Source organism: Trachurus japonicus, chromosome 13 (assembly GCF_045865225.1).
Source record: "Trachurus japonicus isolate A0001 chromosome 13, Traja_1.0".
In the NCBI taxonomy this organism is placed as follows: Eukaryota; Metazoa; Chordata; class Actinopteri; order Carangiformes; family Carangidae; genus Trachurus; species Trachurus japonicus.
In genome coordinates, this window is record NC_140919.1 from 20,876,741 (window position 1) to 20,899,071 (window position 22,331).

The 22,331-nt window shown below is 40.9% G+C and overlaps 1 protein-coding gene across 1 annotated transcript in view; it reads right to left on the reverse strand.

Moving 5' to 3' along the window:
* Window positions 1-6,400: 6,400 nt before the first annotated feature.
* Window positions 6,401-22,331, reverse strand: part of si (sucrase-isomaltase) — a 75,933-nt gene continuing 60,002 nt past the window's right edge. The window contains exons 41-48 of the mRNA XM_085795328.1: window positions 16,827-16,975; window positions 15,960-16,044; window positions 15,749-15,805; window positions 14,788-14,912; window positions 14,225-14,313; window positions 12,722-12,771; window positions 10,156-10,326; window positions 6,401-6,818 (exon numbers count right to left, since the gene is read on the reverse strand). Of these exons, the coding sequence (XP_085651454.1) occupies window positions 6,741-6,818; window positions 10,156-10,326; window positions 12,722-12,771; window positions 14,225-14,313; window positions 14,788-14,912; window positions 15,749-15,805; window positions 15,960-16,044; window positions 16,827-16,975 (804 nt within the window). The 3' untranslated portion in view covers window positions 6,401-6,740. The remainder of the gene's footprint in view (window positions 6,819-10,155; window positions 10,327-12,721; window positions 12,772-14,224; window positions 14,314-14,787; window positions 14,913-15,748; window positions 15,806-15,959; window positions 16,045-16,826; window positions 16,976-22,331) is intronic.

Sequence of the window (22,331 nt, forward strand, 5' to 3'; positions counted from 1 at the left end):
TTGGGGCTACACAGCCGACTTGCACTAGCTCCTGCAGGCTCTCCTCTGTCCACTTTCAACCATTCAGTCACCACCATTGCCTTCGGAAAATACAATGATGTAGAGTGTTGAAGTGGTTAGTACTTTTTTTATTTCATTTTGTAGAGTATTTTATTAATTTTAAGTTGGTTTAACTACATTACATTGCATTAGTCATGCATTTCTGAGGAGAATCGTGTTGGATGTTCATTCAGACCTTTGGACTAAATGACACCGTAATGCAGTCAGGCATGTTAGAACATTTTTTTAAAAACCTGTTCTGTTTTACTCAATGAGGATAAATGCTAAAATAACAAAATATCCTGTTTTGCATTGATTGTATCCTGTAGAGAAGTGCTGCAGATGATTGTTCACATTTCTCTAATTGCATTGTAAATGCACAGTTGATGTTTACCGGTATGTATTTGGCCGTCCACTGGATGCGTGGATTGACAAATGAGGGAAGCAATCCCACCGTGTCCTTTATAAAATGTCAGTCAGCCAATGTGTGTTGTCATAGCAACATTTATCCACAAACTATATTAAACACTTTCCTATTTTAGCCTTGCAATTACTACCATGCATCATGACTGTCAGCCCTCGAAGCGTTCTCCTCATTTTGTCCTGAAAATGTAACATGTCTTCCCCGCAAACATTCATGAGGCCGAGCCCACACAAGTGTGTGAAGCGTTTGAATGAACCATGTATGTGTCATTTTCTGGGATATAGGGGGGGTAATTGTAATTTACAGCCAAGGTAGAGGCTGGATGGATGCTTTAGTTTCTATTGTGGTGCTTTAACCGAATAGGAAAAAAGGAGGCAAACCCAAAATAAACAGATTTTGCCACCCTCTCTATGTATAATGAGCAGGGATTATTCATTTGTTTATTGGCCCTCTTTTTTTCTCGTCCCCATTTTATCAGCTGACAGCTACAGGGAGCAGCTGTCACATGTGTTCTCTCATTTTCAGATGAGGCAAGCTCAGTAGCAAAATTGTAATTTGGGATTTAAGGGCAGTAAGTTTGACCCCTTTGTACATTTCAAGTGTAATTAGGCTGATATTTTTGTACCGCCTCAGCAATCATCAGCAGAGTGTTGGTATGACTGCATGAGTATACACTCTCCACCATGCTGCTGGGTGTGCTCGATTTGAGTCTCCAGTTAGCTGGTGATCGAGCATGCGGGGTGATCTGTGGCATAATGCATACTATCTGGATCTGGAGTATTGAATTACGTGGCCACCAGAGGCATTTGACTAGCTCTGCTGAACCGGAAGTGATGCAATCACACTGGCCCCATTTCCAGTGATATTTAAATCCTTTTCTGCGTGAATGCTCTGGCCAATTGGCAAATCACTCTTCCTCCATGCGTGCTCTGTTTTTGATTTGATTTGTAAGGAATGTTTGTGCGAGTGTGTAAGTGTGTGGGTGTGCCGCTGTGCCATTTGATGTGATTTGTGAAGATGTGTGCGTGTGGCCATCCTTTGGTGCTTAATCCACAATCTGCCGTCTGCCAGAGAGAAATGCCTTCTTTTTTCTTTTTTTTTTTCCTCAATGCTCTATCTGGAAGAAGAGGGAAAACATTCTCGGTTTGCACTTACTCACAACTATACGTGCAGTTTCGCCCTCTTTGCAGCAAGGCCTAACATGGAAACAGCTGTTCTATCGTTTTGTTTATCTGACTCCACCTAAGGCTTACAGTGCCTTGCGCGTAATTGGTTGGGAAATAATTTCAAAGCAAACAGAAACAGTTGGTCTCATGTTCACCCACCAGCCAGAGTTAAAAGCCGAGCAATATGAGTGTTAATAGCTTGCCATTGCTTGATTTCTTTCTATTAAATCTTGAATAACGTCTTTTTCAGAGTGGGTATTTTTCATATAAACTGGAGAGGGCAAGGTGAAGTCACGGAAAAAAAGGATGTACTGATTTTACACAACACATTACAAAAGGTTCACTCCTGTGTTCAATCTAAACCCTTGTGCTGATGAAAAAATGGAGGAAATGTGGAGAAATGTCCATTTTTTTCTTATTTCCTTTCATTTTCCAGCTTTCCTGTGACTCATTTGAGAGAAGTCATGTTTCTGTTCTCCAGTGACACATTTTTAGAGTGATGACAATGGTGATCATGATGATGATGATGGTGATTGCAGCAGTTATGATTGCCATGCCACCTGAAGAGCAAGCATGAGTGTTGACAGATGTGTTTTAATGGCATTTATTAATTATAGTCATTCAATCTAAAATGTAATGGCTGTCTATGGCTCTCAGCAGATTAATGTTTCTCTTTTTTTTTCTTGCTTGCGCCTTTTAAAGCTGATCTGAATGAAAACTAGCCTCTTGCCAGCTTTGTAATTGTCTTTTGTCTTAAAATGTCCCCTAAGATAGTTCACTGTCACGTTTTTTCAATTAGCTATGTGTGATGCACATTTCCTGCTGCTTGGTTCATCTTGGTTGCTCTCAGTTTATACTGTCAATCATGTTATCAGCGTTGTCCAGGGTTGTTAATGTCAATGATTTATGCATAACGCTGTTGCAGCTCTGCTAGCAGGCCAGCCCATGTGAAGTAAAACATCATTAATATCAAAGCTAGTAGCACCAAGATGTTCAGGTTTTGTTTTGGAGGAAGTAGAGGCAAACATTTTTTACATCTCGTCCTGTACCTGTTTATCTCAAGGACACATAAGGATAAATAAAAGACTGGGATTGTGTGAAGAAATGGCAGATATACCTCAACCCAGGGATGTCCAATTCAAAAGTTTTAAAGAAGAATTCTCTAAAAGGAAGAGGTTCTTAGTTTTTTCTTTTTTTTTTTTGCAAATGTTTTCTGTTGCACCCCCAGCTGTGACTAGATAAACCATTTCTCTTTGAATTGCCTCTCCTGGGGTTTATTCTTATTTATTTTCCTGTAATCATGTGAGGATTTTAAGGGGAAGGTTTTTATTGTATTCTTGGTCTGGGTTAGGAACCACTGATGTTCCTTTAATGCAGTTGCAGAAACACTAATTACCATGGTAGGTTCTCTGCAGGTATCCACTGTATGTTTGACTTTGCTGGCATGCAGTGCCTTGTGTAAGTGGCAGATTAGTGAAGGTGAAATGAAAACTGCGTCAAATGGCCCATGACAAAGGTGATTTTTTTATTTTTTTTATTTTTTTTTGCGTGCATGAGTTAGTGAGAGTGTGGGTTAACATGTCTACTGGTTGTAAGGATCTGGTCAGGTAGGGAGCTATTGGGCTGTCAACACAAAAGCTCTGTTCATGGAAGGAAGGTAGGAAGGCAGGGGAAAGTGTGTGTGTGTTTCCGTGTTAGACACTGTTAGAGTGCACAAACATAGAGGAAAGTAAGACAAGGCCTCTTTGATGCTCCATACCCGTGTGATTTATTTCATTGCTACTGTATATGCAGTAGGTGCACATGATGGAGGAGAGATTTGTGATTATAATATTTTTTTCCCTTTTTAATGATTCATATGTTCATGCTACAACCTGTCTTCTCAAAATAAGAATATTGGATTGTTGAATTTATGCAGCTCATATACACAGATGTTATTACTCTATGGCTGTTATATAATCCTGCAATCTTCCGAGGTATCACCTCCCACAGTACATCCTTTCATCATTTGTAACCACTTACAGTAAAGGTAACTTAAAGTTTGCAAACTTCTAAAAAGTGTTTCAGCAGCATATTAAGCACACATATGCACACGCACACACACACATACACACACTCACGCCTGTCACATCTGACAGTCTTTGATGTTGTCAAAGCGTTTTCCCGCTCTCGTGTTGTTTTATCTCTTTGTTTCCTCCCCTTCATCTGTGACACACTTGTATCTGTCAGTCACCTCGGTAACAAAGACACATTGTTATAGCAACTCATTTAAAAGCATGCTATCTGGTAAGACATGGTCTTGTGTGGGAAGTCAGAGGGGAAGAGCATTGATTTATGGACAATAAGATATAAATGGAACTTTGTGTGGAAAGTTTATTTCATTTCATTGAAGGAGCTGCTGAATAAGTTTGAAATCAGGTGAAGATCACACGTATATCAAGATCCATGTGCTGCAGCAGTCTTGCAACCTAGACATTTCATTAATTCATGCAAAGGAAAAATAAATAAAGTTTCAGCCAAACACATCCAAGCATAACTAGATGGGAGTTTCCCTTGATGTCCAAGCAGACAGTCAGGTTTTGGTGGCCTGTGGTGTTCTCTGTCAAAGTGGTTTACGCAGCCTTTTCTGACAGTAAATGAAACATTAAAAACACAACAACAAATTCTGATGATGATAATGTGATGTCAACGATATGTCAGAGTCATTAGAAGATGTGATTTTATTTTTATAACAACTCAAAAAATATCTGAATCAAACCACTGAATTAAACCAGTGTTGAAATGCAGAGGAACAGATAAAAGCCGGGGTTGTTTTGGTCTTCTTCTCCTTTCTCAGATCCAATTTCCTCCAAAGGCAGCGTTATGACTTCAGTTTCAATCCAGGAAAAAAACAAAAAGAAACTGCCTGGTCAGATCACCAGCTCAATTAGTCCGTTGGCACATGTGGGTGGCAAGCTTTGTTTTGGAAGCCAAAACAAACTTTTCCCTTCAAAATCACATATACCTGAGGACAGGAGCTGGAATGAATCATCACAAGTCTAAACTTCTGTGGGCATGAGCACAGAAACCCCAACCCCCACCCTCCCTCACCCCTCTTACATTCCTTCCTGTGGAGCAGCAATTAGGGTGGAAATCAATTTGAGTTGCCCATGGCTAAATTGATATCATTACATTTACTGCAAGCTGAATAATGAATGACTGTATCATTATATGGGGAAGTAATGGGACGAGACAAAGCACAGGTAGACAGCTCGCCGCAGGTGAGAGCTATAATTAGTGTCTAGTTCCTGGCACACCCACACAGAACCATGCATGTACAGATGCATGCACATAAGCAGCTGGGGAAGCACACAGGTGCCAAATTTACACAGCACACTGTTTAATAGGGGCCCCTAAGCCCCCAGTGCTGTATGTATGAAAATATTAAATCAATGCCAAATAAAACATTTTACATGGCTGTTTTTTTGACTGCAATAAAACCAAATTCTTTGAAAAGTGTTCGGCAGTATTGGTCTTTGGAGGTATTTTTGTAACTTAGGCCATAGTGCTTTAGTAGTAATGTCACATATGTATATGATAATGAATCTGTTGTATACAGTACTGTATGTACATGTATCAAATGTCCCATCATTCCGACAATTCTTGCTTCCTATGGTCGGAATGACGGCATTTTTTAAATTTTTTTTAAACACCCTGCCTTTCCAACAATTCCAGGTAGAGGCTACACAGGCCAGATAGACAGAGAGAGTCCAGAAGTAGAGAGTCCAGATAAGTAGGAGGGAGTCACCTGTTGAGTAACGCACATTCCCTTATAGTGAAAGCCTTGTCGGAATGGTGGGATGATGTCAGAATGGTGGTATGTCTAAATGGTGGTATGTCGGAGTGGTGGGATGTCAAAATGGCAGCATGTGACCCTCCCTGAGAACCCAAACAAAAGTCTAATTTTACTTTACATGAATTAATAGAACTAAATGCAGTGTGCTTAATAACTCCACTTTATCCATTGTCACTGTGTTGTGTGTTGCTGCACTGCTCAATCACAGCACAGTGCACATCTCAAATCAAAGTGTTTCCACTTGTCAGAAGCAGACTTGAAGGTGTTGTGTGTTTCTTTCCACTGGTCATTACTGTTATTTTATAATAAACACCTGTTCGTTCATTTTGCACAGCTGCTGTTTGCCTACTGATGCGTCTGTGTGGGGAAGTAAGGGCCAGAACAATTTCATAAAATGATTCACTCTGCAGGTAAAGTGCTTGTGAGGGATCACGTATGAAATATTTTTATAGAGACAGACTGAAGAATAAGGTAAACAACACTGTGGGGTGACAGGAGCCCCCACCTCCTTTGCCACTTCATTTAAATTGTTGCCACCTGATCAAAAATGAAATCACATTTTAATTTCTTCCAGTTTTTCCAATAAACAATGCATCCGGTCATTAAGGTACCAGAGATGTAAGCATGCCTATGGGACTCTGTATGTGTGTGAGGTTTCCCTAAAAGAAGCATTAAAAATAAAGTTAACATTGGAAGAAAAAGTTTGAGTTTGACTAACGAAATGATCAGTTTAAAAGAAAACACACTTATTAAAACATTATTTTACAAACCAGAAATAGAGAGGAAAAATGAGCTTTGCCCCAAAAAGCTGTGAACTGTAACTAACAATGCCAATTTAGTGCTACAGCTGCTGCAACTAACTTGTTCTCAAAACTACCTTGCGTGAACAACTACTCATACTGACACTGTGTTCACTCTCATCAAAGAAAGATGATGATTTTTCAGTATCAAGCACTTTATTAATTTGTAGTTTTGCACAAAGTGTATTGAAAAAGAAAATGACTCTGCCTTTGTTTAATCCAGTAATGTCACTCGTGGTTTAAAGGCACAATAATGAAAAAATATAGACAAAAAAAAACCCAAAATAAAATAAAAACAGTTTCAGTTACATTTACATTTACATGTGGGCTCAATAGTGTAGCAAGGAGCCTGTTAAGGTGATTTCACATTCAAAAAACAAAAAACAAAAAAACAAGCAAACATTGCATTTCCTTAACAATATCAGTTATGGCCATTTATGTACATATATGACTTCTTTTTGCAAGTGACAAGTCTACTATTCACTGGCCCCCCATGTTATGGTGAATTTCTGATTCACAGGAATAGACTTCGCAGTTGCATCAATAATCAGCTCCTATAGACACAAAAAAGAGAGAGAGAGAGAGCAAGGATTATTAAACTTCATGGTTGTTAGCATTACATTAACCTCTTTATATGCCTGGGGCCCCACAGTCCCAAGTGCTCTGTCTGTAAAAAATAATAATAATAATAATTGGAAAATCAACCTTTTGGCTTTCTTTTTTTGTAACCTTTCCCTATCCCAAAAAATATGTGTGATGACGAGGAAAATATAGAATAAAACAGCTGCGTCAACATTACAGAAAATAAGGAATGCCATTATTATTGCAGAAAACAATATAAACCTATTGGATCATGATTTACAGCTGGACTTCACTGAGAGCCCAAACAAAAGCGTAACTTTACTTCAGATGCCATCCAAGCCAATATTAAAATCTAAAACATGTTCTCAATAAACCAGATGAAAGTATGAGGATGATGAGTAAGTAATGTAGGACAATGTCCAGTGCAGTCCGGCTGCCCACTTCTCCCCACTAAAGTAAAACAAGTTTGGGCTTACTGTACACATCCATTGAGGAACAGTAAATGACAGTACAAACAGGTCTGTATTATGTTCGAAATAAAACATCTTGCCCTGTAACAGAAAGAAATAGCTGTCCCACCTCACTGTATTTAAATGACACTGTGCCAGCTGCTTACTGCCTCTTTCAAGTTGCCACCATATCAGACAATACTTAGGGAGATGAATGGATTGTCTTGTGCTGAAGAATCACTTATTACCATGTGCGTACTGTGTCAGCCCCGTTCCCTCGCTCTCCTTCCTCTCTGCCCTTCTTGCATCCCTCCGCCCATCTTTCATCCTCCCTGTTTATCTCTTTCATCTCTCTCTTCCTCTCCCCACCTGTTTTCGGTGATGCATTCTCTCTCCCTCCGCTACGCTCTGTCCGTCCTTCCTTCCTTCCTCAAAGATGGACTGTCTTTCTCTCTTTTCATTATTCTCAACTCATCCATGCATCTCCAACACACACACACACACACACACACACACACACACACACACACACACACACACACACACAGACATACAGACATACTCACAGCCCAAAAAATCCCTCTGTCATTCTGACTATCCTCATCTGCAATCCTTGCCCTCTCTTCTTGCTTCTCCCTGTCCGTCTTCTCCAAGAACAGTATAAATCTAACACTCCTAGGCTTTTTCACCTACGATTATTTATGGAGCTGCTGCAGCTATCATTTTCATGCTCCTGATAAGTGCACTGAGTACAGTACACAACCTCGAGAGGAATATTTTATCACAGGCCAAATGAGGAGAGAGAACACATGCTCCTTTTAAACCTGTCCTTGTCTTTCCTTATTCCATTTTCACACTCTTATAGTCCTCCATATCAGCCATCCTTCACCTCAAACACATACAGCAGACTATACATTTTGCTGCAGAATAGCAATATATCTCCTCAAATGATCTCATCTCTTCTTCCTTTCTTTTGTTAATTTCTGTTTATACATGTCAGGATTCTGTCTTTTCAAACTTGCTTATAAGAACTTCTGTTCTTCAGCTAGATGACCTCAGCTCAAGCTCTGTTTTGATGGACATTCACCCCCACTCTGATGTGTCTTTAGCTTTAGCTGAGTCTCGCAGTTGACACTGATCTCCCTACAGAGAACATTTAGATGTATATACTGTGAGAAATTTCTTTTATGTAAAGAACTGACAATATGTCAGAGCTCAATTCCCACAGCGACGACTTCAAAATGAAACTAAACTGTATCACTGCGAGGCACTTTGGACAAATGATACATCGTGGAGCAAGGACTTGAACATGGAGCGTATGGTTTGTTTTTGTTTACACAGATCCCCGTAATTTTCCGTCACGTTTCTTTCTACTCAACCAGTGGAGGAGATGATGAAGAGAGCAGGAAGAAGTGACAATCATTTTTACAGGAGCAGTTTTAAAAATTGCTGTCCTGAGCAGAGTCGTCTGCTTTGTATTCATTACAAACAACAGAGTCGGGGGGGAATGCAGAGTTGATTACAGCTATTAGATGACATAGTGCGGCACAGCAGGGGCTGGGTTGTGAACCTGAGCGTTTTTTTTAAGTGACAGTTTTTGACAGGCAGGGAAATCAACTTGAAAACTAGGGTGTGTTCATGAAATGAGTTCAAGTAATGATAAAAGAGTCTCACCGGGCTATGATATTAATGTACAAATATCCACAGTTAAATGCAATGGAATATGTCCTTCTATATGTGTTACCTAATATTGTTCCATTACTGTTGTAGATTTCCATCTTTCTTAGCAGATACCACAGTCTGGTATTCATGTCCATAAATATCAGTGACTTTGTTATTGAATAGCAATGACTAGAGTTGATTTGAAGCAAATTCTGCAACGCGATTCACCATAAATTGGAAACTGTAAATATCTTTCAGTTTTCTTCCAATGATTTTTTTCTACGTCTTTAAAAGCTTCTGAACGGCACAGTTTGTTTAAAGGTAATTTGAATTTGGGTCTGTTTCTGTCTGGAAGTATTTGCTCAAAATACCTTTTATTTCCAACAGACTGGCATTTCATTTTTGCTAAGAGCCTTTGCAGTCATAGACCATTTCCTGTGCTTGATGATGCTGGCCAGCAGTCTGTTGAATTGTGTTGATCACAATGGCAGGAAGCATTAAGAGCATGTAATTCTAAGCCTATTTAAAATTTAGTGAGAGAGCTTAACAGTTTTTTTTTGTTGTTGTCATAATTGATTCAGCTTGTAATATGCTAACTATAACTTGTTATTTTACACAGATTGGAAAACTACACTAACTAGAATAAGCATTTCCATAAGGAAAATGTGTGTGAATGTTGGCTCTCTCCCACCGATGATGTCACCCACTCTGACATTCCGTGCAATACACACCCATTATAATCTCAAAATTTCTCCAAAAATGATCATGGTCATTGAACAGTGATTGATCAAAAACTATATGACCTATCGAAACGTGGAATAATACACCAATACACAAGACTTGTGTCTACAGTTTAAAGTTTAAATGGAGTCTCTAGGTGAAAGTGCCGGAGCAGCAAAAATTCCTATTCTGTAGGGAAAAGTAATAGACACACCGATCCCGATCAAGACGCACATTTTGATATATAATTCGCCTTGGTCGTCTCCGTGCTGTAGGACGAGTTGCGGGACGAAATTTGACACGGAAGAGGAATAAGAAGAAGAAATCCACACAATAACAATATTGCCTCTGCTTCGCCCTGGTCCCTGCAGCTATTTCATAGCTTTCATGCTTTCATGCTTCCAGCATTCACACTAATTATGTCATGAACAAATTTACAGTGATAACTAAATGGCAAATATCTCAATAATCATCTGACCTGAGTGTCAAGGTTGTGCTGTGGGGTCAGCTGATGCTCTGTTCCGCCAACATCTGTTATGGTCGCGGTTGTGATCCTGACACTGCCTGTGCCCCAAACCCTCACCACACCCAGGATCAGCCGGTCAGCTGGGGTCAGGGCATCGTGAGTGATCTGATTCGTTAGGTTTTTCTAGAAGAGAAGGTGCAAAAGTTATCAGAGATGGGATAAGTGTAGCACAAAAATCATATACTTGATTCATAATAAGTAATATCTGGTAAATTATGAGTCGTCCAATGCATTGATTTATCTTACAGTAGTGCAGAGAGAGGTTCTGATTTGTGTGTCAGGCAGGTCATCAATCCTGAATTTACGATGTTGTCTGTAGAATTTGCTGAAAATGTGCTTTCGCCAGCCTCATATTCAGTTTCATTCCATGCTTCATCTCTTTACTGAGTGAGATTTAACATTTGTGTATCTTTCTCCATATCATTAGTTTTATATGCACCAAATTATATTTTTTTCTCTATGCCTTGCTTTTTAGTAGATAATCTTCTGCATGGAGGTTTTGATTGTCTCAAAAGTTACATATCTGTGTTTTTATCATGTTCACATTCTGAGAAACTGTGTGTGTGTGTGTCATGATTTAACCAAGGCACTAACAGCCACTTAAAACTGGGAAAGACTAAAATGTACTGTCTCTCTAACACACACACACACACACACACACACACACACACACACCTCACACTCATGCACATCTACATTCAGATAGCCATCCAAAATGGCATACGATCTGCTAATCTGCCAGGCAGCACTGGCCTCATTGCCCAACTTATCCTCATCTTCTCACATCTGCCTGGTCACACATACACCAACATGCACACATGCGCGCGCGCACGCACACACACTCAAACACAAAAATACACATTTACGCTCTCTCTCCCCCTTTGGCTGTCAGACAGTGTTCCTGTTTTATCGCTGTGTGAAATTGCTTTGGAATGAGCCTGATGGTAGGCAGAGGACAGCCACAGATGTTTGGCCATGGTAGCTCTATGTGTGTATGTGTATACTGTAGATGTGTGCATATAATGTATGTGTGTGTGTGAGTATGTTTGTGATTAAACCCATGCTCATTAATGTGTGTGATTGTGTGCCTTTGCCTGGCTAAGAGGCAAATGGGGCTGGGTTAGTCCCATTAGTCCCAGCGATTAGGGAGTTTCTGTCATGTCTGAGTCAAAGTGTGATCAAACTGTGGCCTGGTAAACACTCACTTCTTGCCAAACTTAGCCGTAAGACTTGTGAATATATGACAAATTCTCAGCCTTATATTAATGCATGGACACTGCTGTATATCTGCCCTTTAAGTTTTTTTTTTTTTAAATGTTATGTCATGGCTCCTCATTAGAGCTCATGTGCCAAGGTTGCTGCAGCGATACAGCTGAGTTTTGGAAACCATTCTGGCCATCAATTGTACCCTTGTTTCTGCTGCACAGACCCCCTCTTTTGCATTAATCTTTGTGGTTTTATCTGAGAGACCACTCCAAAAAAAAATATACAACCCCCTCCTTGTACACACTTTAAACTAATCTATTTTGTTGCCCCACTTTAATTGATTAAATACTGATGAATGAAGGGAAGGTGTACATAGGGTATTCCATCTAATTAGATGTTGAATATGGAGTGCATATCCTTGTTAATGCTGGATGATAGCTACAGATATTCAGTATCCTCCAAGGAAAGCATACGCAGATTTCATTATTTGTAAGAAGGAGTTTAATCATGCTGGCGATTGGTACGGTAGCCTGCACATTTAACTCTGTATTAGGTTAAACGAGCATTTTGTAACATGTGCAGAAGTGTCTTTGCCAACTGAAGCCACAAACTTTCTCCTTGCGCTTGTGTTTCTGATGAGAGATTTTTGTGCAGACAGTAATGTAAGCACCAGAAAGACAGAGTGATCTGCATAAACACAACAGCTTCTCCACTCCGGCAACCTCTGTGTGAGCATAAAAAAGCCTTGCACCTGATGAAAATGACATTGTGACTTCATAAAGGGTGACACCTCGGCAATGGCATGAATGCCTCGGAGTCAGCAACATCTACAGCTGTATCTATTGTTGCATTCTCCCTCCTTGAAAGAAACTAAAATGACACTGCTAAACTGCACATTATCATCAATGAGAGGATGAGGCCAATAAAATCAATGTACAACCATAAAAATGCCTCTGCCATCTGTGTTTGTAACTCATCTCTTCTACCTTACCCTCCAAGTTGTATTGAAGAAATTAGCATTGTTGTGATTACATTGTATGCTGTGATGAAAGTCTAATGAAAATGATTTGACATTAGATTAATATAATAAAGATTAAATAACACGTGTCAAATGTTGTTTTTAATGTCAGGACTTATCTCTGCAGAAAGTTGTAAAGGCTGCATTCAAATTACCAGCCCAGCATTGAACATAAATCCAGAGCTAATGGTTTCCAACATCCACCTACCAAAGCCCTGTTGCAGTCTTGCTACATTAATAACAATAATGACAATGAAAAATTGTAGTAGACATGTAGTTGGCCCTTGGACTCACCGATCCTGCTGTAAAGGAGGTCAGCAGATATTCTTTTCTCTGAACTGTGTCTGGGGAGAGAAAAATAGGACTGAATTACATACGGAGGAAGAAATGGTGGGGCAGAGAAAATAGGTGTGTGACTGCTTGAGTGACTGACGGAGGGACACGGAGAGAGACAGGGGGATAGCAAGTGAATAAACAAGTGACTGTATGGACAAGACTGTTCATGTTGACCACAGGGCTTAATCCATACTCATCTGACAGGATGGACAAATAAGTGATCACCTGATGAGGTGGATCAATGAGTCAGTCATGTAGCTGAGTAGTGAGTGGTTGCAGGAATTTAAAAAAAGAACTGACTAACTGAGTGACTACATGGATGAGTTCACACTGTACAGCACTGACTCATTAATACACTCATCCACGCGTCGTTGCAGTTTATTACTGGTTGATTAAATGAGAAAATAATAGAATTAGGGTAGTAAGTTAAGTAAATAACTGACTAGCTACTCTGCTTAGCTGCTGAATAATTATTAGGTTTCACATATGAGTGAACATACAACTAGTTGAATGAATGGGGGAGGAGCTGGTGAATGAGGGATCGGTAATCCTCTGGAGTGACACTCAAAAAAAAGAAAAAGAAAATCAATTGAACAGCAGGTAACACGTACACAGGTGTGAAGGTAAGAGGCAAAGCAAACAGGAAAGACATAGGGAGGCTGCACCGCAGACAGACGGGGAGATGCAGAAGAGAGGAGCGAGGGAGCAGATAAAAGACGAGTGATGGAGAGGATATCTCCAGGCAGCGACACGGGGAATTACTGTAATAGTTTCTGTCACTCCCCTTCTCTGTCACCCCTCGTTCTCTCTCTATTGCTCCCTCTCTTCTTTGTCCCAACACAAACGCGCCTTTCACGTATTGCATCTTCTCACCAAGCACTTCAGAGGCTGATTCTGTCCGTATATCGTTGTGTGCGTGTATGTGTGAGTGAGTGAGGACAAGTGAGAAAGTGGAGAGAGACTGCGCCGTAGTTGAATGTGTCTATCTGATAAAACTAATGGAAAAATTTATATTCAGTAAAAACAATGCTTTCTTACACTGTATATGATATAGTGGGATATAGGAAGCATTCGTGTTGATCTTCACTTTCCAATTTACAAACCGGATTCTATGCAAATTTTGACGAACAGTATTTAAACACCGTCTCTAGTATTTTCACCAGTTTTGTCTGTCCTTTCTGTCTGTACTCTAGTTTTTTGTAATGCACATACATATATGAAAAAGATGAAAGATAATTATAATTCATTATTACGGGTACATTAATGTGTGTAGTGATTTCATGGCACTCGATCTAAGAGCTGTTGATGTTTTTTTCAGAACTAAAGTGGTGACATTATCATCCATGAATTATTTCCTGGATTATCATGAATAATCAGTCCAAAAGTACACATGTAAAAACATGAGAGACATGCTACTGTGTGTGTGTGGGGCTGGGTGTTCAAGGGTGACCTGTAACTTACCTATTCCTTCTCCATCATCCCAGAAGAGCGATCCTTGAGCAGTTCCATTGTCACTCAGGGCAACGATCAGTCCCAAAGGATTCATCCGGCTGAAACAAAAGGAGGTAGAGAGGGTTAGACCAGACTGCTGTAGGACAGTGTCTATTATTACCTGCTGCCTAGGACTAATACATTAACATTCCTACTGGGGGGATCCACCTGATCTCTCTGCTGCTGGAACACGCACCTCCCTCTTTCTGCCTTTCTTGTTTATATTCTTGCTGCCTCTTTTTTTAACAAACACTAATGATCATAGATGACAGTCATTTTGATGAGATGAGACCTGGTCATACATGGTGACCTACATTTTTTTTTTACAGAGGAACTCTTAAACCCAGCAACGATTCCTACACAAACTAGACCCTTCCACCCTCACTACCACCAGCCATACCCCCACCCCACCCCCCACAGGAACACTATCTCTTCGAGCAGGCAGAAAATAGACAGCCAAAACACACACTTGATGCTAAACACACAGGACGCTGACCTGTAGTTGTGTGCTGCCGTAATGTGTTATCACTGACCTGTAATGTGTGTTGTTCTCTGGTTTCTGCCAGGGTAAGATATATCCCCCTCTGATATGTAGGTTTATATGGTCCAGCGGTGTGGGCATAGTAATCATCTGGCCGCGCACTCCAACGTCTTTGGCCTGATGAAGGAAGCAAACATTGCAGGCTATTAAATAACTAGAAATACTGCAGGTAATTAAACTTTGATTCATTTTCCTCAACTATTCCTTTGTGTGGGGAAATGTTGCCATTTGTGCAACGGTAAATCACACAGCACACAGTAAAAAAAATTGACATCTATAAAGGCTATATCTGAAACATTTCTATAATTTATTACACGCCAGGGGAAGCCTTTAGAAAATTCTTTATTCTTGTGTTTTCGCCTTTGTCCTTGGTCCCTGTCTCTAACAGCCTGCTCCTCTTTGTATGCTGAGGAGACGAGTTAAATTGGAGTAAAAACCATCCTGTGCCCCCATTGAATATATTGTTTCTCGTGTTTTGTTTGGCTTTATGATGTTGTCTAACAGATGGGGAGTCCCCTAGCTAGAATGAGACAGAGTGATTGGATGTTTGCTTTTGTCATCAAGGCGCCTTCTGCAGTTGTTGAGCTGTATCTCTTTAATGATGTTGTCATAGATGTCTTGTCTTATTTGTCTTTTTTTTCCAGTTGTAGTTGTGGTTTTAGTCTCTTTTTTTCTGTCTTAGTCTTTCTAAAGTTGCAGTGCTGTGAACATGTGCTCATCAAAAGAAGAGGTGCACAGACACTGTTTCATATGTTAAGACATCATTGAAGTACATCCACATTATGCAGGCACTAATCCACCAGTCACATGCTGTTACCTCCTTCTGTAATTTTGCTTCAGTGCAATCTATTGTGTTGTTGCACCAGGGGTGTGCCTGAATGCAAGACAAGATAAGGGAAGCTTTGGACTCAGTGAAGTGAATTGTTTTCTGTTTGTTACACACATAGACTCACCGTGTGGTAGTCATACCAGCGTGCATTAGGAACATAGCCATCCACGCTCCTGACTCCCTGTCAATCACAAAGTCAGTTAACCAAAAGAGGAATACATGCCAGGGGAGACAGACTGACAGCTATCACTCAAATGACTCAAGTTGCAATTGTGATATCTTAAATAATGCAGGAAAGAAAAAAAACATGCTGTGTGTATGTGGAGTATTTATACCTGATACAGGGCAGGGGTGATAAGTAGAGCAGGTCCCCAGAGGAACTGTTTGTAGATGTCCCATGTAGTTTTATCATCCACAAACCTGTGACACAGCAACACAGACGCCATTAAACCTGACTGAGCAAAAAAAAAAAAAAAAAAGCATCTCATGCTCTCTCCTGTCTCCTCGGGCCAGACGACTGTTTCGAGCGCTCATTCAGAATTCAATGGTTTGAAGATGCAAGCCAAATAACCCTGCCAGACTCACCCCGCCAGCTCCTTAAATACCATCTGTGACTTTATAAGAGTCTCTTAAAATGAATAAATATGTTTTTTTTTCTGAAGTTTCACACTTTCACATCTGGGAGCTGCCAAGTGCTGTCTATGGCTGGCCTTATACAGTCTCACAGGATTTGAAGTGCCTTGCTCAAGGGCTTCTTAATGGCAGTTTGCTAAAGCAGGAAAGACGCTTCTGATATTCTTACCTTAAGTTATTCAAATGAGCAAAGTGGCTTTTCTAAGATTACTGAAAAAATAAGGATATATAAATAGAGGGTACATTTTCTCCCATTTCATATAAGGAAGGCTGTGAAACAATGAGTCCAACATTAAACCACAGTGGTGCTGAAAAACGTGTTGAAGCACTAAACTGAAAGCTCTACTTAAATTGGTTTTTAGTCTAGCATTCACCACATGTGACATTGTGCATTCTAATAAGAGGCGATGTGGTATAAAATCAGTTTATCTTGCCAGCAATCAGGATGGAAGATTCATGCTGTTTATAACTAAATGATTTGATTAAGTGATTACATGTAACACAGAAGCCATGATGTTAGCAGAAGAGATAAGGCAGATAAGGTGTGTGTGTCGGGTGTCTTTACTTACTCATGCAACAGGGGCCTCACAACTGTACTTCCATTGGCGTGAGCTTCGTACATCAGTGTGTACAGGTAGGGCAGCAGGGTATAACGGATGTTCAGGACGTCCCGGGATGCCTCGGCGAAGGTGGTATTCCAAGCAACAGGGTCTTGTCTCTGAGGGTGAAAAACAACAGCATTTAAAAGTAATAATTACAGACAAGTCAACCAGAAGGAATAGTAAGAAAAGCATTTTTTTTGTTTTGACAAATGTGTGTTGAAGCAGGATTTCTAGCCTTTGGCTTCCTGCTTGCTTGTTGAAAATGTTGCATGTTATTGAATGAGTCCCTTGGCAAGTAAGAGTCGAGAAGACAAGTATTTATTGCGGCATACTGAGTTAAACATTTCAGATATTCCTTAAAAGTGGCATATGTAGGATACTCATTTAATGCAAGTGGTAAACAATCCTAATATTTCCTTTCCTTTACTGATAGCAATTGGATTTGACTCTCCAGTAACAGGTCACACATATTGGAAAAATACTATTCAGTGGATGTGTTAGGTTTTATCTTCAGAATTTGTTAACAGTCGCATCTTAGTTCAGTGCAGATGAACAAGGCTGTTAAATCCACTCCTGACACTTCCAAAAACACCTGTACAATATCCACTGACTGAGGTTGTTTACATGCAGCTCAAGACAAGGGCTCAGTGTTTGAGTAAACCAATTCACTGTTTCAATAGATAGACATTTCAAAAGCTGCTGCGATGGTTCATTTCTCTCAGTTACAAGAAACAGATACACACAGACATGCAGGGCTACACAGACAAAAGCCAGCGGAGTATGAATGTATTACTTTCTAGATTTGTCTGAGAATAAATGTACATTTACACACAGATGCATTTCTCTTATCTTGTCATTGTGTTTGCAGCGTTGACTCTTTCCTGGTTGGATTTCCCTATAATGCTGGAAATTTTCAGACGTGAGGAGAGACTGACGACACCACTGGCTACTTCACAGCCCATGAGAAATACTCAAATGTCCTGTGCACACTCATAAAAGATGTTCTGACTGTTCAGCCACACACTGTGCTGAAATTTACCTCATTTTAATTGGCAACAAGTGTAAAGTCCCTTTAAGAGACAATGACGGGAAAAGAGGACACAGTGTACCGTCATTTAGTAAATATGGTACAGTCTAAATGTAGTAGCTTATTTTCTGGAACTGTAGTGAGACAATAATCAGTCTGCTCAACCACCCACACAAACAGACACACACACACTCACACTGAGGATCATGAAGTTTCAGCTGAAGCGTGTCATCACCATATGTTCCTCCCTATGATACCGTGTGTGCATGTGTCTTAGTGGATATGGAGTGTGCACATGTGCATGTTAAGTGTGTGTGTGTGTGTGTGTGTGTGTGTGTGTGTGTGTGTATGCCGGTACAATCGTGTCATATTACGTGCGCACCTATCAACTGGACGTGTCACACCCGCGTGCTTTGACGCCTGTGCAGCAGACAGCGCCTGACGTGTAATGTAGTTTCCTCATTGACTTATAATGGCCCCCCGTTCACGCGTGATGACTGCTGCACGCCATGCGTTTTTCAGCGAACGCACGCATTAACGCTCGCGTGAAGCTGATTGAACATTTTTGTCAGGCGCTCACGCGTACGCGGAAACGACGTGCGCAAACTGTGTCACGCGTGACAAGAAGCTGCGTTCGTATGAAGCAGATTGTGCACGTCTGTCTTTCACTGTTTGACTAATGTTGTTACGCGTTCACACGCGCGTGCGGTCGCAGAATCTATTGCTGCGCAGCCGGAAGTTGATCTGCCCGGTGTGCACCACTACGCGTAACGTAACGCGTAGTGTACTTGTTCTGTGTTCCATTTTCATCCAGTAGATGGTGCAATCGATCCAATACGAGATACAGATATATAGGCTGTTGCATGACATGATTTATTTGTTCAATGAAGACAGAGAGAATAATCCGTGTCCCAGCTGGCCACAGCGGCCGGCCGGAGCCACTCTCTCCACACCTTGCGTCTGAGCCGCTGTGGACCGTGGTCCATATGCCATCCCCGGGTCACGCTGCTGCTCCGCCCCGCTGACCAGGCAGCTCACAGCGGCAGTGGCGGCTGCGGCGACGTCGCTCCCCGGTCCGGGACGGAGCGATCCGCTGGAGAAGGAGGCCGCTGCAAGCTGCCTGCTCCGCGGGGCGGATCAGCAGCGTGACCCGGGGAACTCTGGTGCAGGGATGGCATATGGACCACGGAGCTCCGGCCGGGGGGTAGGGGGTAGGGGGTAGGGGGTGGGGGGTGGGAGGGGGGGCGGACGCAAGCGGGGGGTGTGGAGAGAGCTGCTCCGGGACCTGGCCGCTGTGGAGCGAAGTTTCCAAATATCATAATAACAAAACAATAAAAAAGTCAAAGACTTAATTTCCCACGTTATTCTGTTTTTGTTTTAAAACAGAATAACAACGTTGTTTTTTTGTTTGGTTTTGAAACGGAAAAACGAAAGAGTTCTGTTTCTGTTTCTTTTACTTTGCTTTTACACATGGCCTGCAGACACAAATGAATACAAACATTTGTAAGTTAACCACGCCCCCCGCACGTAATCAGTTCATTGACAACTGCTGGGAGTCGGAGATGTTGATCATATTTATCCCCAGTTTAATTTCTGCTGGAAAATGTTTTGTTTGGCTACACTGAATATGATAAAAAACTAAATTCTCAGTTTTATATGATTAATTTGTTAATTATTTTATCCAAATTTTATATACATAAGTCTAAATTTTCTGGTAAGAAGCCAAACTTCTTGGAACTGTCTGCATATGTTGGTCAATATATCTCCTCCCTCTGTGATTGTGAGAATAAAAAAGCTGTTAAAACGTATGATCTTTGTAAGCTTTACAAAATATTTATTTAAGTTTATGTTTTTTCTGTCTTGCTGTCATCCCCTGGCGTATTTATGATTGTTTGGTTGTGTATTAATGTTGTATACACTTATTTCATCTAACTGTATTCAGTCCTGTGTATACTCTTGTTGTCAATAAAGTTGTTAAAAAAAAAAAAGACAGCTGGAGATGTGCGTTAGGTTTGTGCACCTGAATAGCTGCACAGAGGCTGCAACACACTCCCGGCCGAGGTTTTTTATTTATTTATTTATTTATTTTTTACACTTTATTAATAATTATATAGATACTGTAACAAAACTGTCGAGCCATCAGGAAGGTTGAAATTGAAATATCAATGCAGAATCAGTGTCAACCATGGAGCATAAAAAGACATGACATCACTGAGCCTCCTCCTGTCTATAATATAATTATCTAATGCATAGATATATATAAGAACTAGATGACTCACCCGCAGCTGTTTCCCAATGACAAAGCGTAGCCAGTACGGCGGCCATCTTGGGATGGGCAACTCTCTCCCTCAGAGCATTAAGCCTCTGCTGCATGTTCTGCTATAATGACCATAACTTGCTCAGTTTTTGTCCGATTTCAAAACGGTTTGATTTTTTGAACGTTTATGCAGTTATGATGCAGCATATTTAGAATCACGGATAATTTTAATAATGTATTTTTTTTTGTAAAAGTAACATTATAGTGACATTATGCAAATAGTTAAAGTAATAGCTACATACTGATTTATTTTTCACAGAGTTATGAATCGTTTTTTTAGTGCAGATGACTGGATCACCTATCTACTGCACTGTAACTGCAGCCAGAGTCAGAGCAAGTTGCCCGTCCTCATATGGCCGACTGTGAGCTACGCCTGCGTGTAGTCCGATCCAGAGCGATAGATATAACAGAGTGGCGACAGCCTTTGATGTCGCCGCCAGCGCGGTCACGTGGTTCATGTAGCTCCCAATAGTTCCAAACGAGGCTGCCGCTGTCATGTTCTTCTATGGGACAGACAGCACTGAGCTTGCTTTTGGACGGTAAATATTAAAAAATAAACCGTACAAAGGTATATTTACAACTGTTACTGAATTACTGTATGTACATCAATGTCAGTTTTCAAACAAAAGGCAAAATCTTCTTGCTTCAAGGTTTTATTTGTCACTCTACAGTGAAGATTAGCCTGCCCTACAGTAAAAATGGCATAAGAAGAGGAGTAAAGCAATAGCCTATATTAAGCGGGATATATATTTAAGCATAAAAGATGTTCAATCAAACCCACACAGTTTGAAACAACGTTCAAAACACACACACAGCCAGTATCACCTAAATATAAAGCCCGCTAGCTTAATGCTAACGTATAATGCAAAACCTCATAGACGGGCTAACAGAAATTAGCATCGATATCGCCATTTTGCGGCAACCGAGCCACAGCAGTAAAGCTGCCAAAACCTGGCTTTAGCGCTGTCAACACGTCACAGTTTTAATGCATACTTGATCTCATGGGTCTTTTCCTCAAAGACGGTTTATAAACCAAGACCTTTCATGACGAGTCAGCTTCCTGTATGCATGTCACGTGGGCTTCTGCACGGCCACGCCCCTTTAGAGAGACCAGAGGCAGCTTGGAGTGTATTGATTCCTATGGGACAATTTAATGTGAACACCGATTATGGTCGGGTCTTTCTCCCCACGGTCACTGAAGCAAATTTTGGACTCATTTTTCACAAGCCACATCTCTTCTGAACAGTTTGACACCAAAATGGTAATTTTCAGACGGAGAGATCCGGAGAAAATCCACTTTGTTCCAGACCTGTCTCTGTCTCTACGACACACTCTCGCGAGATTTGGCACCGATCTCCTAGGCAACGTCAAACAAACGGCCGCGAACTCCCGTGAAAATTATTTAAATTATTTTTGGCATGCTAAATATTACTGTTAGTAGTGTAAATATTTAATGTTATCATAAGAAAATATAAATATCTCACTTTCATCTACCTAAAAATTGTATAAATCCACACACACGTTCACAGACGAGGTGAGTGACGGTTGGCCATGCCCACTTAGAGAGACAGGAAGTGTATACCATTTCATATCATTGGAGCAGCCGCTCATGGAGTATCTTTCCATTTATTGAATATCTTTGTTTTCCATTCTCCTTTTTCCTTCTCCTTTTTCTCCTCCTTCTGCTTCTTCTTCTCCTTCTTCATTTCGTCTGGCAGGCAAAGTCTGGCTCACTGCTGCCTCCCCTGGTTGACTAAAATGAAAAGGCCAACTACACTACACGTTCATGTTACGCGGAGTGGTGCGCACAGTGCAGATCAACTTCCTGCTGCGCAGCAACAAAATCTGCGACCGCAAGTGTGTGTGAACGCGTAACATAATTTGTCAAACAGTGACTGACAGACGTGCACACGCTGCTTCATACGTACGCAGCTTTTGTCACGCGTGAAATACAACCTGCACGTAACAACGCACGCACGCACGCACGCGTAACAAAGTAACCATGCGTGCACACACGTCGCTGTGCGTCTTTCCGGTTGTTTTGACTTTGATTTCACCTCATAGTGTGTGTGTGTGTGTGTGTGTGTGTGTGTGTGTGTGTGTCTCCTGTCTTTCAATTTAAGAAAAA